This window comes from Hyaena hyaena, unplaced genomic scaffold, assembly GCF_003009895.1.
Source record: "Hyaena hyaena isolate Hyena2069 unplaced genomic scaffold, ASM300989v1 scaffold_400, whole genome shotgun sequence".
Classification (NCBI taxonomy): domain Eukaryota; kingdom Metazoa; phylum Chordata; class Mammalia; order Carnivora; family Hyaenidae; genus Hyaena; species Hyaena hyaena.
This window is the reverse complement of record NW_024081031.1, coordinates 668956-689156: the sequence shown is the minus strand read 5'-3', so window position 1 is coordinate 689156 and position 20201 is coordinate 668956. Positions and strand designations below refer to the sequence as shown.

The following is a 20201-nucleotide window of genomic DNA, read 5'->3' as shown; positions in this document are numbered from 1 at the left end:
TGGACTAGGCACATTGAAGGTACTCAGTAGCCACACATGGCAAGGGACCACCAAATCCCACAGCACAGATCCAGAGCTAAAGAAGTTCTGCCTTGCAAACATTAAAAATAAAGGAAGGCCTGGGCACCTGGGTGGCTCAGTCAGTTGAGTGTCCAACTCTTGATTTTAGCTTAGATCGTGATCTCCCCGTCCATGGGTTTGAGCCCTGTGTGAGGCTCTGTGCTGACAGCATGGAGCCTGCTTGGGATTCTCTCTCTTCCCCTCTCTCTGCTCCTCCCCCCATGCTCTCTTGCATTCTCTCTCTTTGTCTCTCTCAAAAATAAATAAACATTAAAAATAAATTAATGAAGGCCTTGTAAGATAAAAGGTGTTGTTGCAAAAAACTAGAGTGGCACCAGTGAAGTAACGGATTGATTGGTTCTTGTTTAAGAAAGGATCTTTCCTGGTAAAGTGAAATTGGTGTGCCCTCCTCCTGGTCCTCCCCGTAGCCAGTAAAGAGCATGTCTGTTTCCTCGGCCATTACGCACACGCAAGCGCGTGTGTACACACACACACACACTCCTGAGGTAGTTTCTACTCTCCTCTTTTCACCTGATCTCCACCAGGTATCCTGACCTCCTGTCTCCCATCTAATTTGAAATATTATTTTATCCAGATATCTTTTGAAATCTATTTCTTTGGTAAATTAGAGAACATTATAAGTAACTCAGCCACTGTGTAAAGGATATAAGTTAGGGGCCCTTGGGTGGCTCAGTCTGTTAAGTGTCTGTCTGACTCTTGGTTTGGGCTCAGGTCATGATCTCATGGTTTGTGAGATCGATCCCGCGTGGGGCTCCGCGCTCATGGCACAGAGCCTGCTTGGGATTCTCTCTCTCTCCCTCTGTCCCCCCTTCTCTCTCTCAAAATAAATAAACATTAAAGAAAAACTAAAGTATACAATTCAGTGGTTTTTGAATATATTCACAGAGCCGTGCGGCTAGAACCGCAGTCTCACTGCAGAGCACTTCCATCGCCCGTGTCCTCAGGCGCTCACCCGGCTCCTCCCGTTCCCTCCGGGCCGTCGACAGCCGCTCATCCACTGTCGGTGTCTGGTGATGTGGCTCTCCCGGGCATCTCATATGAATGGAATCATACGCTATCTGGCCTTTTGTGTCTGGTTTCTTTCTGCGGAACGTTGTTGAGGTTCATCTGTGTTCTGCCATGTGTTTGTACTTCACTTCTTTCTGTGATGATAATATCCTGTTGCATGGATGGTGATGGACGTGCGGGTTGTTTCTCTCTTTTGGCCACTATGAATAAGACTGCTGTAAATATTCATTTAGAAGGTTTTTGTGACATGTTTTCATCTCTCATGAGTAGATACTAAGAATGGAGCCATGATTGTTTTCCCACAGCAGCTGCCCCATTTTACATCCCCGTCAACTGTTCCACCTTCACTGCCGTCTGCCTTTTTGGTTAGAGCATCCCAGTGTGTGAAGTGTTATCTCATTATGGTGTTGATTTGCATCTCTCCAGGAACTAATGATATTGAGCATCTTTTTAAAAAAAATTTTTAATGCTTACTTAAAATTTTTTTTTAACATTTATTTTTGAGCATGAGCAGGGGAGGGGCAGAGAGAGGGACACACAGAATCTGAAGCAGGCTTCAGGCTCTGAGTTGTCAGCACAGAGCCTGATGTGGGGCTTGAACTCACAAACCATGAGAGCACGACCTGAGCCGAAGTCAGATGCTTATCCAACTGAGCCACCCAGGCACCCATAATGTTTACTTTTGAGAGAGAAAGAGAGGGAGCATGAGTGAGGGAGGGTCAGAAAGAAAGGAGACACAGAATCTGAAGCACACTCCAAGCTCTGAGTTTTTAGCACAGAGCTTGACGTGGGACTCAAACTCACAAACCGTGAGATCATGACCTGAGCTAAGGTCGGATGCTTAACCTACTGAGCCACCCAGGCACCCCGTTACTGAGTATCTTTTTACATGTTTATTGGCCATTTGGTATCTTCTTTGGAGAAATGTCTCTTCAAATCCTTTACCCATTTTTTAATTGGGTTTCTTGAAGCACAAAAGTTTCTAGTTTTCATGAAATCCAATTATTTTCTTTATCTTTCGTGCTTTCGGTGTCATTCATATCCAAGAAACCATCGCATAAACCAGTCGTGAAGATGTATTCTTGTAAGCGTCTTACAGTTTTAGCCCATACATTTAGGCCTTTGATCTTCTTGAATTTATTTTTCTACGCAGTAAGGGCCTAACTTCATTCTTTGTTTCTTGCATGCAGATACCAAGTTGTCCAAGCAGCAGCATCTCCTTTCCCTGCCACCCACCCCTCCTGCCCATTGACTTGACAGAGCACCTCTGCATAAATCGTACCACCAGGCACTCCTTGGAAAGCTGACTCCTACGTAGATGGGGGGGCGGGGGGCGGGCAGGGAGGACATCTCATGACAAATAAGCCTCCTATCCTGCCTTACATTTACTCGGAGCGGTAGGACTTTTGGAAGGAATCCAGCATACTTCCTGATTAAAGGGACACCAACATTGTTGATGGCATTTAGCCTAAGTGAATGAAAATTGGATGCTAAAAATACCTGTTTCCAGCACTCTTTGCCATGAACACTCCGAATGGGTTCTTCCCGGCCCCTCCCGCGTTGGGTTTGTTGTCCCTGGAATTTCTGGGCCGTGAGAACCCCATAAGCAGAAACGTGCCACGGGGCCATTCTCCCGTTACTTCCGGCGTTCCAGAGGCAGAACCGACACTGAGGTCAGTCTTGCTTCCCTTGCAGTCGGACAGCCACTACTCCAGCCACTCCAGCAGCAACACCCTCTCCAGCAACGCATCGAGTGCCCACAGCGACGAGAAGTGGTACGACGGGGACCGCACGGAGTCCGAGCTCAACAGCTACAACTACCTGCAGGGCACCTCCGCGGACAGTGGCATCGACACCACCTCCTACGGCCCCAGCCACGGCAGCACGGCCTCCCTGGGGGCAGCCACGTCGTCCCCCCGCTCAGGGCCCGGCAAGGAGAAAGTGGCGCCCCTGTGGCACAGTTCCAGCGAGGTGATCTCCATGGCAGATCGGACTTTAGAGACGGACGGCCTCGGCATGGACCGGAAAACAGAGTCCTCCCTGAGCCTGGACCTCCACGGCAAGAGCCAGGCCGGCTCCAGCCCTCTGACACGGGAGAACAGCACTTTCAGTATAAACGACGCAGCTTCCCACACAAGGTAACTGCCCCCCACCCCCCGCCGCCTCCGGCCTCCCCAGCCCACTCCCAAACCCAGTTTCCAGCCTCATCCCACTCGGCTTTGCTCAGTAGAGTATAAAGGAGGGGTTTTCCGTGCAGGGACAGCTATTTTTACATATGCCTTTTATTTGCCTTCAAACTATGTGATTCCTGCAACCCTAATGCATTATTTTAGACTGAGAAAAGTTTACGGATTTCGTCTTTGTAAAGTTGTGTTTGATCTTATAAAAATTCTGTGTATCAGAAATAGAGAAGAATTTTATAATTTAGCCTTTCAGGTAATGATAGAAAGTGTGATTGAAATAGTCTTTTGAAGGGGCACCTGGGTGGCTCAGTCAGCTAAGCATCCTACTTCGGCTCAGGTCATGATCTCGCGGTTCGTGGGTTCAAGCCCCACATTGGGCTCTGTGCTGACAGCTCAGAGCCTGGAGCCTGTTTCAGATTCTGTGTCTCCCTCTCTCTCTGACCCGCCCCTACTCAGGCTCGTGCGCGCGCGCTCGCTCGCTCTCTCTCTCAGAAATAAATAAAACATTAAAAAAAATTTTTTTAAAGAAACAGTCTTTTGAAGACACTGGAAGAAAATACTGAGCATATTTTAAAAGAAAGTGGTCTTTTCTAAGATGAACATGGCAGTATTTATGATGCCTGGCACATCCTTCACACTGCCTGCCAGACAACATCACTCCACCAGTGTTTGCTGGGGAATTCTTTTCCAGAAATTTCCTCCTGCCAGTGATGTGTTGAGGGTTGGCAGGGGCAGGGGGGTGGAAGGGGGATGTCCAGTAGAAAAGTCTGGCTAAAATTAGACATCCCATGCACCTTTCAGAACGGGAAAGCTCACATTATCCTGTATCCGTGGAGGTCTCTCTGATAGGCAAAATAAATCCCATTTTTCATTTCCTCTTTTGGATTTGAGCCTAAAATCCAAAATATGACAGGATTCTCCCTTTTAGGGAGGAAAGATTCCAACAATATCTTTTTGCACCTATTGATCACTGCGGTGGCTTCTCCTTTTACCCTTCATAGTTGGCTGTCATTTATCAGTTTGCATGACAGCACCTGACCTTGCTGCCTTCTGGGCCTCCTCCTATTATTATGTCCTGAAGAAAAACTGCAGGGAAGCTGGATTTAGTTTTTATGTTCAAATGGGAATCCAAGCACAAAATCTGCCAGTAAACTCCAGATAATCTCAATGACAGAGCACATCTTTGATTTAATTTGGATTTGTTTAGCTCAATCGGTTAAATACACAGTTCTTTTATTGTGTGTATATTGTTACCAATGAGATTTCTGAACTTCGCACCTGAAAATGTCAGTTGGCCCCTATGGTGTGAAGCATTGCACCAGTTTTATTTCTGTTGACCGCTGCCACACTGCGGGTCTGGAAACTCCATGACCCCAAGCAGAAAGGGGGTTGGGAAAGTAGTCTTGGTGTTCTCAAGTACCAGGCACCAGTCACCTTTCCACAACTGAAAAAATAGAGTGTGTGATTCAGATGTGTTAAGGAAATATTTGGAAAAGTAGAACAGAAAGCTGGACATCAAATACCATAACAACGTAATGTGTACCTAGAATCATACAACAGTCTCTCACTGTTTTGGGCACACCCCACCATCTCCTCGGCTAATCCTGTGCATGGACTCGGACTGGTTTTCAGTTCCAAATCGTTTGTGTCGTTTCTAGGTTTAGCCTGATTTTTATCTTTTTGGTGTTGTGTTCTTTATTTCAAAAGGAGAATATCTCTTTTTTTAACATTTTTTTTAAAGTTTATTTATTTTGAGAGAGAAAGAGAGTGTGGGAGAGGGGCAGACGGGGGGGAAGGGGGGTAGAGAGAGAGAGAGAGAGAGAGAGAAAGCAGGCTGCACGCTGTCAGGGCAGACCCCAGTGTGAGACTCGAACCCACAAACCGTGAGATCATGACCTGAGCTGAAACCAAGAGTCGGACACTTAACTGACACTTAACTGACCCAGGCACCCCGAAAGGATGATATCTTTTTAAGAATGATACTCCATTTGGGGATATAGATCTCTGGTCTCATTTGTTGGCAAAAGAAAGATTATAGAGGCCTTGCCTAGAATACCATCACCATGGAGTAAGGTTGAAAAGCGCCGGGCCTGGGGCATCTGGGTGGCTCAGTCGGTTAAGTGTCCAACTTCGGCTCAGGTCATGATCTCACAGTTCGTGGGTTCGAGCCCCACGTCGAGCTCTGTGCTGACAGCTAGCTCAGAGCCTGGAGCCTGTTTTGGATTCTGTGTCTCCCTCTCTCTCTGACCCTCCCCTGCTCACTCTGTCTCTCTCTGTCTCTCTGTGTCTCTCTCTGTCTCTCTCAGAAAAAAAAAAACATTAAAAAATTAAAAAAAAAAAAAGAAAGAAAAGCGCCGGGCCTCTGAAGCCTAAGCGGAAGACATCAGCTCTGCCCTCTCACAAATCCCAGGGCATCTACAGACTCTCCCTACCCCTCACCCCCTCTGGAAAGTAGGCACCTGGGCTTGCATTATCTGTGCTGACTGGGGCTGCCCAAAGGCCTCAAAGGATTATCTAAGTTTTCTGCTTCAAACTGACCAGGCAGAAATTATTTAAATCATCATTTGGAAATAACTCTTCTGTTGGAAGTCAAACTTACTAGGGAAGAGAAGAATGTGGTCTTTCAGGGAGGGCACAGGCCTTCCCACCCGCTGATCAGTTGAGTCACATTCATTTCTAGACTCTGGTGAGCGGAGATGCTTTGTGACTTGTCTGTTGATCTTGGCAGAGTGAGCTGGATAATCAGAGCTTTCGCAGACTTCCTTCTCTGGAGGAAAGGGGGACTTAGCCACCAAATGCAGAGTGCTGGAGAAACTAAAATCACTGCAAATTAGAGTGTTTGTGTCCTCAGAAGACAGGAATAGCAATTAATGTGGAGATCTCTTGACAGTGCATAAAAGAGCTTGTACCTGGGACTTGGTGACAGAATCTAAATTACAGTGATTAGGCTCCTCTGCGTATTTCTGGCTGGGCTGTGTTCCTACACCCTCTGTCCTCCAGGCTCCCTGTTGATGACTCTGCAGGGTTTTGGTGGCACCCCATGAGAACTGCATTAATGTAAGTTGGTAATTACACAGGGTTGTTATATTTGCATGTCATTAAGAGAAGCCATACACACTGATAACTTTCTACATTTGAGGAGTCTGTTAAGTGCTCCGAAGTGCTACATCCTAGAATATCTGTGTATTTTCTATGAAGTTTGGAAATTGAGAGATTCTACCCCACCTCCCACCATGGCTTTTTGACTTTCAGCTCTTAAACCACTCAAAAAAATGGCTTGTGGCGAGCACAGGAGAGATGAAGGTAGTTCCAGTTTCAAAACAATCTTACCAGCTGAGTTTGATTTTTTTTTTTTCTTTTTTTTAGAGTTCTGGCTTGGGCAGTAGGCAGTGCTGATTTGTGTGATGACCGAAGGCCTCTTTAGCACTGTAAACAGTGGTGATGCTGATGTCAGAACCAGATTGAAGAGCACACATTATAGGGGGTGCCTGGGTGGCTCAGTCAGTTAAGCGTCCAACTTTTCATCTCCGCTCAGGTCATGATGTCATGGTTCATGAGATGGAGCCCCCCATGGGGCTCTGCACTGATAGCGTGGAGCCTGCCTGGGACTCTCTCACTCTCTGTCTGCCCCTCCCCAGCTCGCATGTGCTGTGCTTGCTTTCTCTCTCTCTCTCTGCTTCAATAAATAAACTTTAAAGGGTACCCCCCCCCGCTTTAAAGCTAAAAACCTCATAGTTGCAAGTACACATTTCTTTCATAACATCCTGTCCTGACCTGATTGAGTATCCAGGCTCAAGAGGCACCCTCATTCACCAGGCGTTCTGTTGCTTCCTCTTGATTCCGGTAGGCCCCCCAGAGCTCTGCAGCCAGTCAGTACACTCATGTGATGACTTACTTTTTCCTGTCATCCAGCACTAGAGGATGTCTCACCCAGTGTGTTCTTCCTAAGCACCTTCACATGTTGTGTGCCACCATGAGTATGATAGGCAGGTAGGTGCTCAGTACATCTTAGTGATCAAGTATGGATAACTTGTTCCTTAACGATCTCACTTTTTGCCTGAAAACTCAAGGCCCCCACTAAGAATCCAATTCAAAATAACATAAATCCTCAATTTCCGACGGCTACTGTATGTCAACGCTTCTTGTAAAGAAGTGTCAATACTTGCAGAGAGCTGTGTGCTTATGTACAGTTATATGTGTAAGTCCCTGTACAGTGCGAACTTGTAGTAAGGTCATTTCTGTGAAAGCTTTTCATCTGCAAAATACAACCAGGGAGGACTTTTGAATTGCTTGTATACAAATAATCAGTGTCTGAGTATAAGTTGGTCAGTGTCTGACATTCACTGGAAGGGCCAATTAAAGTCCAGGATAAATGCCTGTGCACAGTCATTAGTCCAGTTCAGTTTCACGAATGTGCTTTTTCCGGTTGAGTTAATAAGTCTGCTATTCAAACCAGAATGTATATTTCCTGAGAGTGCAGAAGGGCTTCTTACGTTTAGTTTACATTGCACATGGGCACCTGCCTTGGGCTCCTGTAGCACCCTGGACTGTGTGTGTGTGTGTGTGTGTGTGTGTGTGTGTGTGTGTGTGTTACTGCTGGCATGTGTTAGAGCGGCTGTTGTGTCAGTTTTGTTCTCTGCCCTCTTTGGCATCCTGTGTATGTAGTAAATACGCCTTTTTGTTTAGAAATTATCCTGCCGTCTTTATCTGGAACAATTCTCTCTTAAATATCTTCTGCCTAGGATTTTCCTAATTGCTAACAATTCGTTGTCTCTCATCTACACTTCTTTCCTAAGGTGAGAAGATTCTCTTTCTAAGTTTCATGAGCTAATTCTTCAGAATTTGAAAGTGTAGCCTCTAAAATGACAAACCCAGAACTTCTCTTCAACATGTTGCTGGCTTCTCTTGCCTTACGTTTGTAGATCATTTTCACTGATAATTTTCCACTCTGTGGTCCGACACCCAGTGGACATTCAGGATTCTATTGCATTTTGCTTTTATAGCAGAACTCCAGGTGCTCTGTGCTAAGGTCCTGTGCCCCATTTCTTCCGGTTTACAGGAGTGGGGATTATTTTATCCAGATTGCAGTGGTGTTCAGCTAATCTCAAAGACCGAGAAACAGAACCATCATGGCTGAAATGTTCAGTGTACTTTGAGAAAATGAGGTTTCTGTCAAGCTGCCAATGGCAGATTGCTTGGGGTGGTGCTCGCTGACACAAAGCTTAACATACTTTGTTCTACGATGCAACTAATTCATTCATCCTGTTGGTAGGGAAAGCTCAGATTCTCCAAATACCATTAAATCATAAGACCAAAAGGAATCCTGAAAGAACACAGTCCATTCCTTGTCCTATTCAAACCATCCTCCCAGGATGAGAACTTGTCCAACTGCTTCAAAAGGGGGGCAGGGGTAAGGTAAGTCCAAGAAGAGAGAGTCCATGACCTTTCTGAGCAATTTCAGTCTTTATCACGTCCTCTACCGCTTCAGAACTGTCTACGTATCTGAAATTCCTCTTGCTGCAGCTTAAATACACAATTAAGAGAGAATAAAAATGGTTTCTCTGAGCTGAGTCTTTTCTAAACATAAAGAAGATTTTTGAAGTTTGAGATTATAAAATGTGTAGACCCCAACAAGAGACCATCTGAAAAACAACAAAAAATGTAAGAAATTCTGTAACAGCCCTCCACCTCTAGCCAAGTCCAGAGAGAAATGTCGGGAAAAGAAATTTGCATCCTGAGATCCAGCCAGGTTCAAGTCCAGGCCATTTCACCAAGCCTGTCCCTTCTGTGATCTGACAGTACCTGGTCTGCTTAGTAAATGGCTGTTGTATGTTTGTGAGAATAAGAAAAGGTTATCAAATGTATTGCAAGCTGTGAACGTTGAGAGAAAACGTTTTCTGGTATTTCCTTTTTCAACCTCTCCATCGCCGACCTTAATGAGGTTAGCTCGTTACTGTTTCTTCAACAAATGTGTGTCTCCCCCAGGTCCTGTAACTGTCCTGTATATGTTTCATTCTATAATTATATTTTTGCTTCTCACGTTTCCTGTTTGGTTTTCTTTGTCCTTTTTGGATGCCAGACCTGAACATGACTTCTTAGCTGTGCCTTAAAAGTGATAATATTCATACTTGTCATGTTAGCTCCCTGTTAACTAACTCACTCTGGTAACCAGCTCGACATCACGAACTTGTCAGCTTGTGGTCCACACTGACCCCTGAAGCCTCTTCTGCGACCTATGCCTTGCCGCTCATGTCCCTATATGCTTTTGTGTTAGTGTGCCCTTGTACTTATTAAACATCTCGTGTTATAGATTCACAGTTTTCTTTACCACAGTCTCTTGGATGTTCCCTTAATCATTCCTACTTCTTTTTTCCCTGATCCTTTAGAATTAGTGTCTCTTGAAGCCCTCCTAAATTGTGGGGCCCAGTATTGGACAGAATTGGCTTGTATTGAACACGGTGGGAGGAAGGGTCCTCCTTAATATCCTCTACATTATCTGTCACCCAGAGGTTTATTTATTTGTTATTTGTGCAAGTAATCATAGGAAGCCCAGTCTCCTCCCTCCCCTTGGTGTTAGGCCAACACTCAGCCTTTCTGCAGATCTCGTCATAGCCACGAGACAGGGGACTAAATGCTGGTCTCCCCTCCTCAAAGTATCATCCTTCCTTAGCGGGCCCAGCCTGTCTCAAATGTGTCCCTCTGTGTCACGCTGGAGACAAGATGACTCCCTGGTGTTTCCTTCGGCAGCACAGGAGGTGGCAGATGCGTGCCACGGGAGGCGGTGGTCTCCGTGACAGAGCAGGGATGCAGGGGAGCATGCAGGCCCTCAGAGCCGTGGCACTCGGGCCTTTGATACCTAGCGTGCAGGCTGCCCCGGCGTGTGTGGTTCACCCCTTTGCAGGGTCAACGAGCAGGTGTGGCCCCTCCTTTGTGAAGTGGCAGCCGCTGTGACCAGCAGATTGGTCATCTAGCATCCTCTCCTGTAAAGTCTTACCACAGCCAGAAATGTCCCATAACCGCCTTGCAGCGCGTTTGGTTCATGGTTTCATGGGCTTGAGATGTGAGGTTTGTATAGAGACTGTCCCAGATGTGGAGTTACCCGGGTGCCTCTGTGAGGTATCATGTCTGTGTGTGTGTGTGTGTGTGTGTGTGTGTGTGTGTCTTCCTTTTCAAAATTTATATCCTGGAATGACCAAACAAATCAAAGCCTGGCCCATTTGTAGGAAAGGGGAAATGCCCTATAGTTTATATAAAAAGTACAGCTGGTGGTCTCTTCGTGTGGAGTCCGGGAGCACTGTGACTGAATTCTAAGTGGCTCCAGGTTGGCCAGCCTCACGGTTAGACTCACTTTTGATTCAGTGAGGAAAGCAGCAGACCTTGTATTTGTCACTTCCTAATGTATCTATTGCTGTTCTCTTTTCCTTCCATATTATTCACCCGTTACCTTCTTACACAACTCTCCCGTGGAGAGATCTAATTTGCCATGGGTAAAACCGAATTGCAGCATATTGAATTAACGTGAAGTCTCCAGGATAATGAAACAACCCGGTCACACAGTTCCCCGGTAGAAGTGTGAAGCTGACGGCTTCATTTGAGTTGTTTTGTGATTAAAGGCACCTCAGAGATTTTCAGGGGGAGTGTGTGGTTGCGTGTCCCTCCAGGTGGTTTGGGGCCCACAGGGTTGGTCACCTTCAAGTGGACCCACGAGCAGCAGGGCCCGGGGAATCCTTAGGGGGGACTTTGTGAAAATACAGATTTCTGGAGCTCTCGAAGATCTGACTTATGTCAAGGAATCTTCATTTATATCAATACCTGCAGGTGGCCACAGTCCACGGCTGGGGAAACCCTGCTCCAGTGGCGTCACCATCTTGATCTTGACAATATGAAGCTGGAATTTCGATGAAGTCATGACACTATGACTAATTCAACTGATTTGAGCAGTGGTTCTCCAGCCGCGTGCACACTTGGGGAGGAGTCTGCAAAAATATGTAACCTAGCACCTCCCCAGCTCTATTGAACTGAAGTGTCTGGGATTAGCACCCAAGATGGTGTGTTTTGAAAGTCCCCAGGTGATCCTCATGTGCCTTTTTGGAGTTAGAGGCCAAGTGTACCAAAGTGCTCACCTTGCTTCATGCTGTGAGTTGTATACTTTAAAGAAGGAAGGACTACCAATGAATTATTCATTTGTTTTTTTGCTTTTACCTTTGTTCCCAAATCTAATCAATCGTTAAGTAGGGCTGTCTTGATTATAACCATCAGTGAATAAAAGTTTTGCTGTTATTTCACACCTGGGAGCTCATGCCAGGCATCACGTTCACAGATAAAACGAATAAGCGGGGTCTGTGGTCTTACGTAAGCAATTACCCTTTTAAGAATATGCTCGTAAATGGAAGCATAATCTGTAGATTTAATTATTTCTTGCAATAAAAATAAAGCAACATCCAGTTTTAAATACAGAGTGAATAAAATACAGAGTCTTCGTACATAACTCTCTCTTAACATTAAAATGAATGGTTAATTTATTTGACAGTTTCTTTCATCAGATATTGAAGGTCTACGGTGGCCAGGGACTGTGTTAGGCACGGAGAATACAGCAGTGAAACAAAAATGTCAGCCCTTGTGGGGCTTAGATTTAAGTGGGGGAGACAGACCACCAGTAAAGTAAAGAAGTTAGATAGATGGTGCGCTCCATACATGCTAAAGAGAAACCCTTTGTCCAGCAGGTATTTTACTGGGTGTCTGGTGTATGCTGGCATTGTGAGATACACAAAAGAAAAATCTCTGCCTTCAAAGAGTTCATAATCTAGTTTTAAAAAACTTCCTGAATGCCTCCCAGGGAAACGGAACTAATGAAATTCACAGAGGAAGCAAAGAGCTCCGAAGAACTGGTGTATGCTGCATGTATTGCTCTCTCTTTGATGTTCCCAAGGCTTTTCTATAACTTTCCTTTTCACACAGTCTGGACCTGCTGGCGAAAACGGGCAGAGCTATTTTGTAAAACAAGGAGGAATGCTTTATAAATTAATAGACCACGCAATTTACTCTTCATTCTCACGGCTAATTATTTCTACTCTGACCAAACATTGAGTCTTTGAAAGCCCCAGGGCTCTGCATGCCCTGCCATCACATCAGGATACTCGTTGCTGAGAAAGGGAAAATATGGGCGACCCAAATGCACCGGGGGTACGGTGGTTCTCAGGTTACGGGTTAAAGGGCCACAGCATCAGCGGGAACGAGTCGGAAGTACATATTCCCACATGCCCCCTCCCACCCCCAACTCATTCAGTCTCTGGGATGGGGCCCTGCCGTATATATTTTAACTCGCCTAGAATGTGAGCACCAGATCTAGTATTAACACCACTTGCACGTGCTGGTGGATACTGATGGAGGCAAAGCAAGCACAGGACTATTCAAGATTCAAGATGAGAGGTGCGCATGTTAGACCGTGACTTAGTTTTCACTCTGTGGGCATCTGCTCCAGATCGTAATCACAGATGAGGCTTGAGAACCCCCCCCCCCATATCTGTGTTACAAGTGTGTATGAGGTGCGTATAATCAGGTGGGGAAAGGCCTCAAACCAAAGATAAGCTGTTGTCCCGAAGTGAGCCATACATAACCACAAGCCTGTCATCTGGTGGCAAGTGACCCAGAACGCTGCGCTCTCACTATTTCAGAAGCTCCTGGTGACACTTTCTCTGCTACTGGGTGCTTGCTGTGAACCTGAGTCTCTGGTGCTCCTGTGTCCGAGCTCCTTTGCCTCTGTCTTTACGCCCTTCCTGCTTCACCTATTCACTTGTCGTCTGTTTTCCATAAGAGACCTACTGTTATTTTGTTCTCAGTGATTTAGATAAGGCACTCATGGAGGAGTTACGTATTCAAGGTAAAAACTAAGTGAGACTGCATCGTTTTGAAATTTATGTTGCCCTTTGAGGTCTTGTCAGGGTTTTTTTTTTCTTTCATCCTTTCTTTCCCTTCCTCTCTAGCTACAAAAATCTCTGGGAAGAAGAAAAATTGTTAGAGTAACCAGAATATGACTGGGCATTTCTTTTTGAAATTTGAAAAGAACCTCCTCCTTAGTTACAAAAATAAAAGAGACAGTTATGTTTGATGTGAAGTGTTAAGGCCCAGTTAGTGTGGGAAACATGCCGGGTCACCTCTGTCCTGTGCCTTGTCCCCCGCCCTGCTTGTGGCCTAGCTTCATGGTATGTAGGGCTTGTCCTTCCAGGTCATCGACTTCTTAGGTATTTTTGTGGGTATGTTCTCACTGAAGTGTTAACATTTATCCAAAAGGAGGCACAGGTCATACGTGTTCATCCATTTGCATTTTCACAAAGTGAACGTGCCCGTGGGAATCACCACCCAAATCCAGAACTGGAACTTAGCCAACATCCAGACCCCCATCCCCCCCACTCCTCTCACTTGCTTTCCCTGGTCATTCCCACCTTCTCCCGAAGGTAAACACAGTCTTGAGTCCTAAAATCACACATGCATTTTGCCTAGTTTAGGGTTTATATAAATGGAATCCCACCATCTGTTTTATTCTGTGTCTCGTGTCTTTAAGTCAACATTACGCTGGTGAGACTCACCCATGTGTTGCAGGTAGCATTGCTGTATTAAACTTACGTTGTGAGAATCTACCGCAGGTCATGTACCCATCCCACTGTTGCACATTTGCAGTGTTTCCAGTTTAGGGGTGTCACGGACATGTCCTTTGGTATACATATGTGTGCATCTCTCGTGAGTATGTACCTAGGAGTGGGGTTGCTATGTCATATGATACAAGTGCAGCTTTCACAGAGACTGAACCAGTTTGTCACACACCCAGATTGTGGCAAGTAACACTCGCATCGGCAGGGTGTGCACATTGCAGTCACCATCCTTTCTAGCACTTGCTGTCAGAAGTCTTTTTAATTTTAGCCACTCTGGTGGGTGTGTACTGGTTCCTCTTTTGACTTCCATTTGCATTTTCCTAATAACTCATGTTGAGCACCAATGTGTATTGGTCTTGTAGATATTTTTTGTGAAATCCCTTTTTTCAGATCTTTCCCCATTTTGTCTGTATGATGGTCTGTCTTCTTGATTTTTAGGAGTTCTGTATTCTGGATAGGAGCCCATTGTTGGACCTGTGTTTTATACATCTTCTTCTCTGTGTCTTTTGATGAATACACATTCTTAACTTTCAACGGGGTTGAGTCCTTTCCTTTATGATCCTTTAAAGAGACCTCTGCCTCTATCATAAAGATCTTCTTCGTGGTACAGTCCAGAATCTTTAGATCTACGTTTAAATACACAAGCCAGCTGCAATTGATATTTAGGTAAGGCTGCAGGTGGGGCTTCAAGCTCACTTTCATCTGTGTGTAGTGTCTCCTGTCTCAGCACCGCTAAGATTTGGGGCTTTTGGTTTGGTTCATTTGCTTAGTTTTTAAGTAAGAAATGTTTTTGTTTGAGAATAGTTTTTGATTTGCGGAAAACTTACAAAGCCCGTAGAGAGTTCCCACGTACCCCTCACCCAGCGGCCCCCGCTGTTGGCCTCCTGGTGCCTATTCCTGTGGTGCATTTGTCGTAGCTCAGGAGTCCGTATTGACGCATTATGAAAAGTCCGTACTTTATTCAGATCGGGACCATTGGTTTTTGACCAACAAAGTGCTGTTGGCAAATGCTCTGAGACCTCATCCTGGTCACTGAACCTTCGATGACAACGTCCATTGGGCCAGCGTCTTTGGTCTCAGCCTAAACTGAAGAGCTCAGTGGGGCTCACGTGGTGTGAACGTAGGGCCCGTGAGATCATGGGGAGGGAGGCGTGGAAATTCTGCCATCGAAGGGTCTCCAGCTTCATAGGCCACCTCCACGCTCAGCCCCAGTTTTTAAACCTCTGAGTTTTAATGCGTGATGAGTGAGTAGCCTTCTCCCGGGGTCCTGTAGGCTTTAGTTCTGTAATCTTTAACCAAAGTTTAAAATCCATCGATGACGGACAGCTTTTTATTTTTATATTTAGTCACCATGTTGCACATTAATAACATCCCCAGGGCTCTCTTCTATGTGGATGTTTATACCTTTTGACCCACTTCTCCCCACCTCTACCCCCACCTGGGGCAACCACCAATCTGTTCTCTGTATCTGTGGGCTCATTTTATTTTAGATGGCACACATAAGTGAGATCATACAGTATTTGTCTTTGTCTGACTTATTTCAATTAGCATTAAGTCCTCAAGATCCATTTTATATTGTTGCAAATGGCAGTATGTCCTTTTTATGGCTGCGTAATATTTCACAGTATATGTATACCATATTTTCTTTAACCATTTATCAATCAGTGGACACTTAGGTTGTTTCCGTATCTTGGCTCTTGATAATAATGTTGCAGTGAACATGGGAAGATACTTGAAAGTGTAGATACTTTCAAGTTAGTGTTTTCATTTTCTGTGGACAAATACCCAGATGTGGAATTTCTGGATCATATGGGAGTTCTAATTTTTTCCAATTTTTTGAGGAACCTTCATACTGTTTTTCATAGTGGCCGCACCAATTTATATTCCCGCCAGCAGTGCACAAGGGCTCCCTTTGCTCCACACCCTTTTCAACACCTGTTATTTTTTGTCTTGTTGGTAATAGCCATTCTGACAGGTGTGAGGTGATATTTCATTGTGGTTTAGATTTGCATTTCCCAGATACTCAGTGAGGTGGAGTGTCTTTTCATGTACTTGTTAGCCATCTGTAGATCTTCTTTGGAAAAATGTTTTATTCAGATTCTATGCCCATTTTTAATCACATTTTTTTTTCTATTGAGTTACAGGAGTTCTTTATATATTCTGGATATTAAGCTCTTGGCAGAATATGATTTGCATTCATTTTATTGACGGTTTCCTTTGCCGTACAGCTTACTTCGATATGGTTACACTTGCTTTTTTTTTTTTTGCTTTTGCTTGCCATAAACACCATGGCACCATGGCCAAGGTTGATGTCAAGGAGCTTACCCCCTGTGATTTCCTCTAGGAGTTTTGTGGTTTCAGGTCTTAACGTTCAAGTCTTTAGAGAATCAGTCTTAATGCCAGATACCGTGGGGAAGGAGACCTCAGTGTGCCCCTTTGGCCTGGGATGTGGGTGTGTGGAGAACTGTATGCCTGATCCAGTGTCATGTCCCTTCCTCAGCCCAGACCTGGGGAGCATCACCAGGAGCCCTGGGTCTGAGGAAGCCGAGGCAGACAGCCACTGAGACTGCTAGACCTGTTATTGCCAATTCTCCTGTTCCTTGCCTCTTCCAGGCTTCACCGTAGCAAACCTCAGTGTGCCAGCATGTTTCAAGGCATCCCTGACCGTCTTAACTATTTTTACCTTTTAACTTAAAAGTTCAGACTCATCCCCAGTGACCATGTTTCATTTTCACAGCAGACCTTTAAATTAAGGCAAGAAAACAAGACTGTTTTGGCTAGCCAGCCCATCCCCATTACTGTTTGACGATGTACTCATTGCTCTTTAACCTGGCCGTCACCCCTATCCTGGATGACACCTCCACAGCCGCTGTGCTGACCCTGGGATGCACGCGTGCACACCGGGGTCGTTTTGTCTCTGTCCTGCTTCTCCTCAGCACCATGAGCTCCCGACACTCTCCCAGCCCCGTTGTCTTCACCAGTGCCAGAAGCTCCCCTAAGGAAGAGCTCCATCCTGCCACCTCACAGCTCCTACCTTCCTCCTCCTCCTCCTCCTCCTCGTCTGGTCCTAGGACTTTCTACCCTCGCCAGGGCGCCACCAGCAAGTACCTGATTGGTTGGAAGAAACCCGAAGGAACCATAAACTCCGTGGGATTCATGGACACAAGAAAGTAAGAATTCTTTTGCTTCTCTTCCTTGGGTGGTTTGCTTTCAACATGGCGGAGGATGGAAAAGGTTGGGGCCATTTCCTACAAGAGGGGAGGCCCGCTGGGGTCTGGGAAGGCACTGGTGTTTGGTAGGGAGATTTGTTTTTTCTTCTCCTGAGTAAAACCGGTCTTCAGTTATTTCTCTGCTTCATTCCTTAAATAAGATGTGTGGCAAAACACTGATTTGAGAATCTTCGATCTCGTCGGAAAGAGTATGTCCGAAGAACAGACTTTGGGATAAATGACCGTCTAGCGCTAGTACGACACTACCCCTTTGGTGATATTAATCACAGCCTTCCCATGTAATCTTTAGTGGGGCCGGGAGCCACCAGAGGGAGCAGTAGAATGGGACTACCCTGAATATAAAGAACTTTTTGACAAAGTAGTACAGCAAGAAAAAAAAAAGAGAAACAAAACCCTAAGTGATTCCTTCAATTATGTTGTTTGTGTTAGTACAAAACTTACGCTTGGGATTCATAGCCTGTAGTCTTTTATTAATAAGTCTTGCTAATTTGGGCTTAGTGGAGCTAACAGTTTCCTGTAGAGAATAGTGATTTATCCATCGGAATTTTTTCTTTTGCGTTTAGAGTGCTGGTGTGTTTCACAAACAGGTAGCCCAGCAGCGTCGCCGTTTCTCTCCCGTACTTCCCCACCGACTTACAGCCTCGGGGCCCATCGCCCCCTCCCCTCAACCTTGCCAGCGGGGCTGCCACCCTCTCTTCCCTTTCCTTCCAGGCGTCACCAGAGCGACGGCAACGAGATAGCCCACACCAGGCTGCGTGCCTCAACCAGGGACCTCCGGGCGTCCCCCAAGCCGGCCTCCAAGTCCACCATTGAGGAGGACCTCAAGAAACTCATCGACCTGGAAAGCCCAACTCCCGAGTCGCAGAAGAACTTTAAGGTACAGGGCAGAGCCCGGGGACGATGGCAGTCAGGGAGGCCAGACGGGAAGGGGCCGCTCGCTGCAGGGGCACCCTCCTGGCTCACGGCCCCTCTTCCGTGGAGCCCACCTTCCCACTGTCACCCCCTCTTCCTCAAAACTGGTTCACACTGGGGTGTTCTGTCTCCGCCGCCACACCTCTTAGTCTGCCTTTAGACTAAGCTGTCCCTTCCGCCACCACGTTCTTAGGCGCACCCCACTCCCAGCGCACGAGCCACGCTCCTGATGGAACAGTATCGGCTCAGACAACATTGCTTCTGAGAACTCTGCAGAGGCACCTGCGGCTCCCTTGTCAGTTTCCTGTAAAGACTTTAGTGTCTTCTGCCCGAAGGGCCCCTCCACTGACAAGGAGCCCCCACGGCAGCCTGCACCCAGCCTCGCCTGTGCCCCCTGACCCGCCAGGCAGGCGCACCAGCTGCGCGCCACATGCCGTACCGTCACGCAGAAACTGGCTGATGGACACTCACTCCACCCCTTTGCCCCCAAAAGCCACCTCTTCAGCCCAGCAAACTAGTTCTATACCACATACCTTCAGAATTTTCTAGGCTCTCTTACTTCACACAGCCTTCTCTCCACTTCCCTCCCAGAACTGCAGGTGAGAAACGCCTTCCCAGCCCCCTTCCCCATCACGTCCCGAGCATGCACATGCTCAGGTGCGTGTTTGTGTGTCAGTGGCCAGACCTTTGCATGACCACATGGAAGGTTTGTTCCACTCCCCGCAGCTCTGAAGACCACTGACGCCTACTCGAGGCTCTCGACAGTGTGCGATCTCACACTCCCAGGACCCAGAGCTGGTTGTTGCTTGGGGCCCAAGCGTATTTGGCTCTGAGCTTAAGACATTCCTGTCTGTGGTGTGTTGTGTAGCCCTAGGAGACGGGAGTCAAGGTCGGGGGCAGCAGACTTGGACATGTTATGTGCTCTAGGCTCTTAGTAAATGACTGGCAGTCTGTTTAAAGTGACCAGAAAGTGTAATTTAAGAACTCTTGACAATTGATTGAAAATGTAAGCCACACCATTTCCCTGAACGCTCCCTGTCCTCAAACTGGGATCAGAGTGCAGGGGGACCTGCCCAGCGGGATGAGCCGTGTGACCCTGCCCTCACCACTGCTGTGTGTGACGTACGTGCCTGTGTGTGTGCGTGTGTGTCTGTCTGTCTTCCTCAAGACAGGCCAGATTTACCTCCTAAGCTTCAAAATCCACATTTACAGAAATTAAATGTATTCCAAAGGCCTTTCTGGAGTTCTGCTGAGAAATAGATTTATTAACATAAATAGTAACATCATAAATCACTTTAAAGACTTGCCGTTCTTGATTTCTGTAGTTTGTTTTATAAGGCAGCACTTAAGACGTCTGACTCCTCACCCAGGGCTCAGATGGTTTCCTTAGCAACCTTGCGAAAGATAGTGCTTGAAACTTCTTCCTTTATCTATCAGAACCCAAAGAGGTGTATTAAAATGTTTACGTACCAGTTTCAAACTAAAAATTATTTCAGATTTCTCCTGTGAGGTTAGAGGAAAATAAAACTTGCCCTGAATGGAATCTTTCCTCCAATTCTCAGTTTAACTTTTTTTTTTCTCTAGGAGAGGGGCAAACTCCATTCTTTCAATTTACTTATGCATTAGAAATAATTGAAAGCAAATGTCTGTTTTCCCCTTCTTCCAGTTCTTGGCTTTTATTTCCAAGATGAATTATTTTAACATTCCTCGCTGAAGCGGGAGTACGCTTTGTGCCACGGCTGTATCACCATGAGACCCTCCATTGCTGGGAAAGGCTGCAGGCAGGGCTAGAAATAAGGCTCTTTTCCCTCCGCTGTCCTCCTTTTCGGTTTGGTTTCAGAGGAGTTTAGCTGAGTAGCTCCGTGTGTCTTCCAAGATTCTCTGCCTGAACACCCAAGGCTCTGCTGTGTCAGAAAGGCCAGCGTGCTCCTGAGAGGTCTTCCAGGCCATGCCTGGCCCAGGGCCCCGAGCCACCGTGTCAGGCGTCAGGGTCCCAGCAGCAGCCAGCCTTGGGCTGTGTGATCCTTGGAACCCGCTCGGACCACATCGGCTTTCCTGGATAGCAAGCGCTACTTGGGAGCCCTGGTTGATATCAAATGACAGGGTCACTGCCGGGCATGTGATGTCTGCTGTAGGAT

General features: G+C 46.3%; 1 protein-coding gene and 1 long non-coding RNA gene across 12 annotated transcripts in view; one reads left to right on the top strand and one right to left on the bottom strand.

The window, feature by feature from the left end:
• Positions 1-20201, bottom strand: part of LOC120245008 — a 51767-nt gene that overhangs the window by 11744 nt on the left and 19822 nt on the right. Inside the window, exon 3 of one of the 3 annotated variants that reach the window (XR_005531684.1) lies at positions 19375-19493. The exons of the other annotated variants lie outside the window; for them this stretch is intronic. This is a non-coding gene — a long non-coding RNA (uncharacterized LOC120245008). Of the gene's footprint in view, positions 1-19374; positions 19494-20201 lie in introns of those variants that run through there. 3 annotated transcript variants of the gene reach the window in all.
• SIPA1L1 (signal induced proliferation associated 1 like 1) overlaps positions 1-20201 on the top strand; it is a 370770-nt gene that overhangs the window by 331054 nt on the left and 19515 nt on the right. For all 9 annotated transcript variants that reach the window (XM_039251856.1, XM_039251855.1, XM_039251854.1 and 6 more), the window contains 3 exons: positions 2785-3227; positions 16858-17091; positions 17863-18028. In XM_039251856.1, the coding sequence (XP_039107787.1) occupies positions 2785-3227; positions 16858-17091; positions 17863-18028 (843 nt within the window). The remainder of the gene's footprint in view (positions 1-2784; positions 3228-16857; positions 17092-17862; positions 18029-20201) is intronic.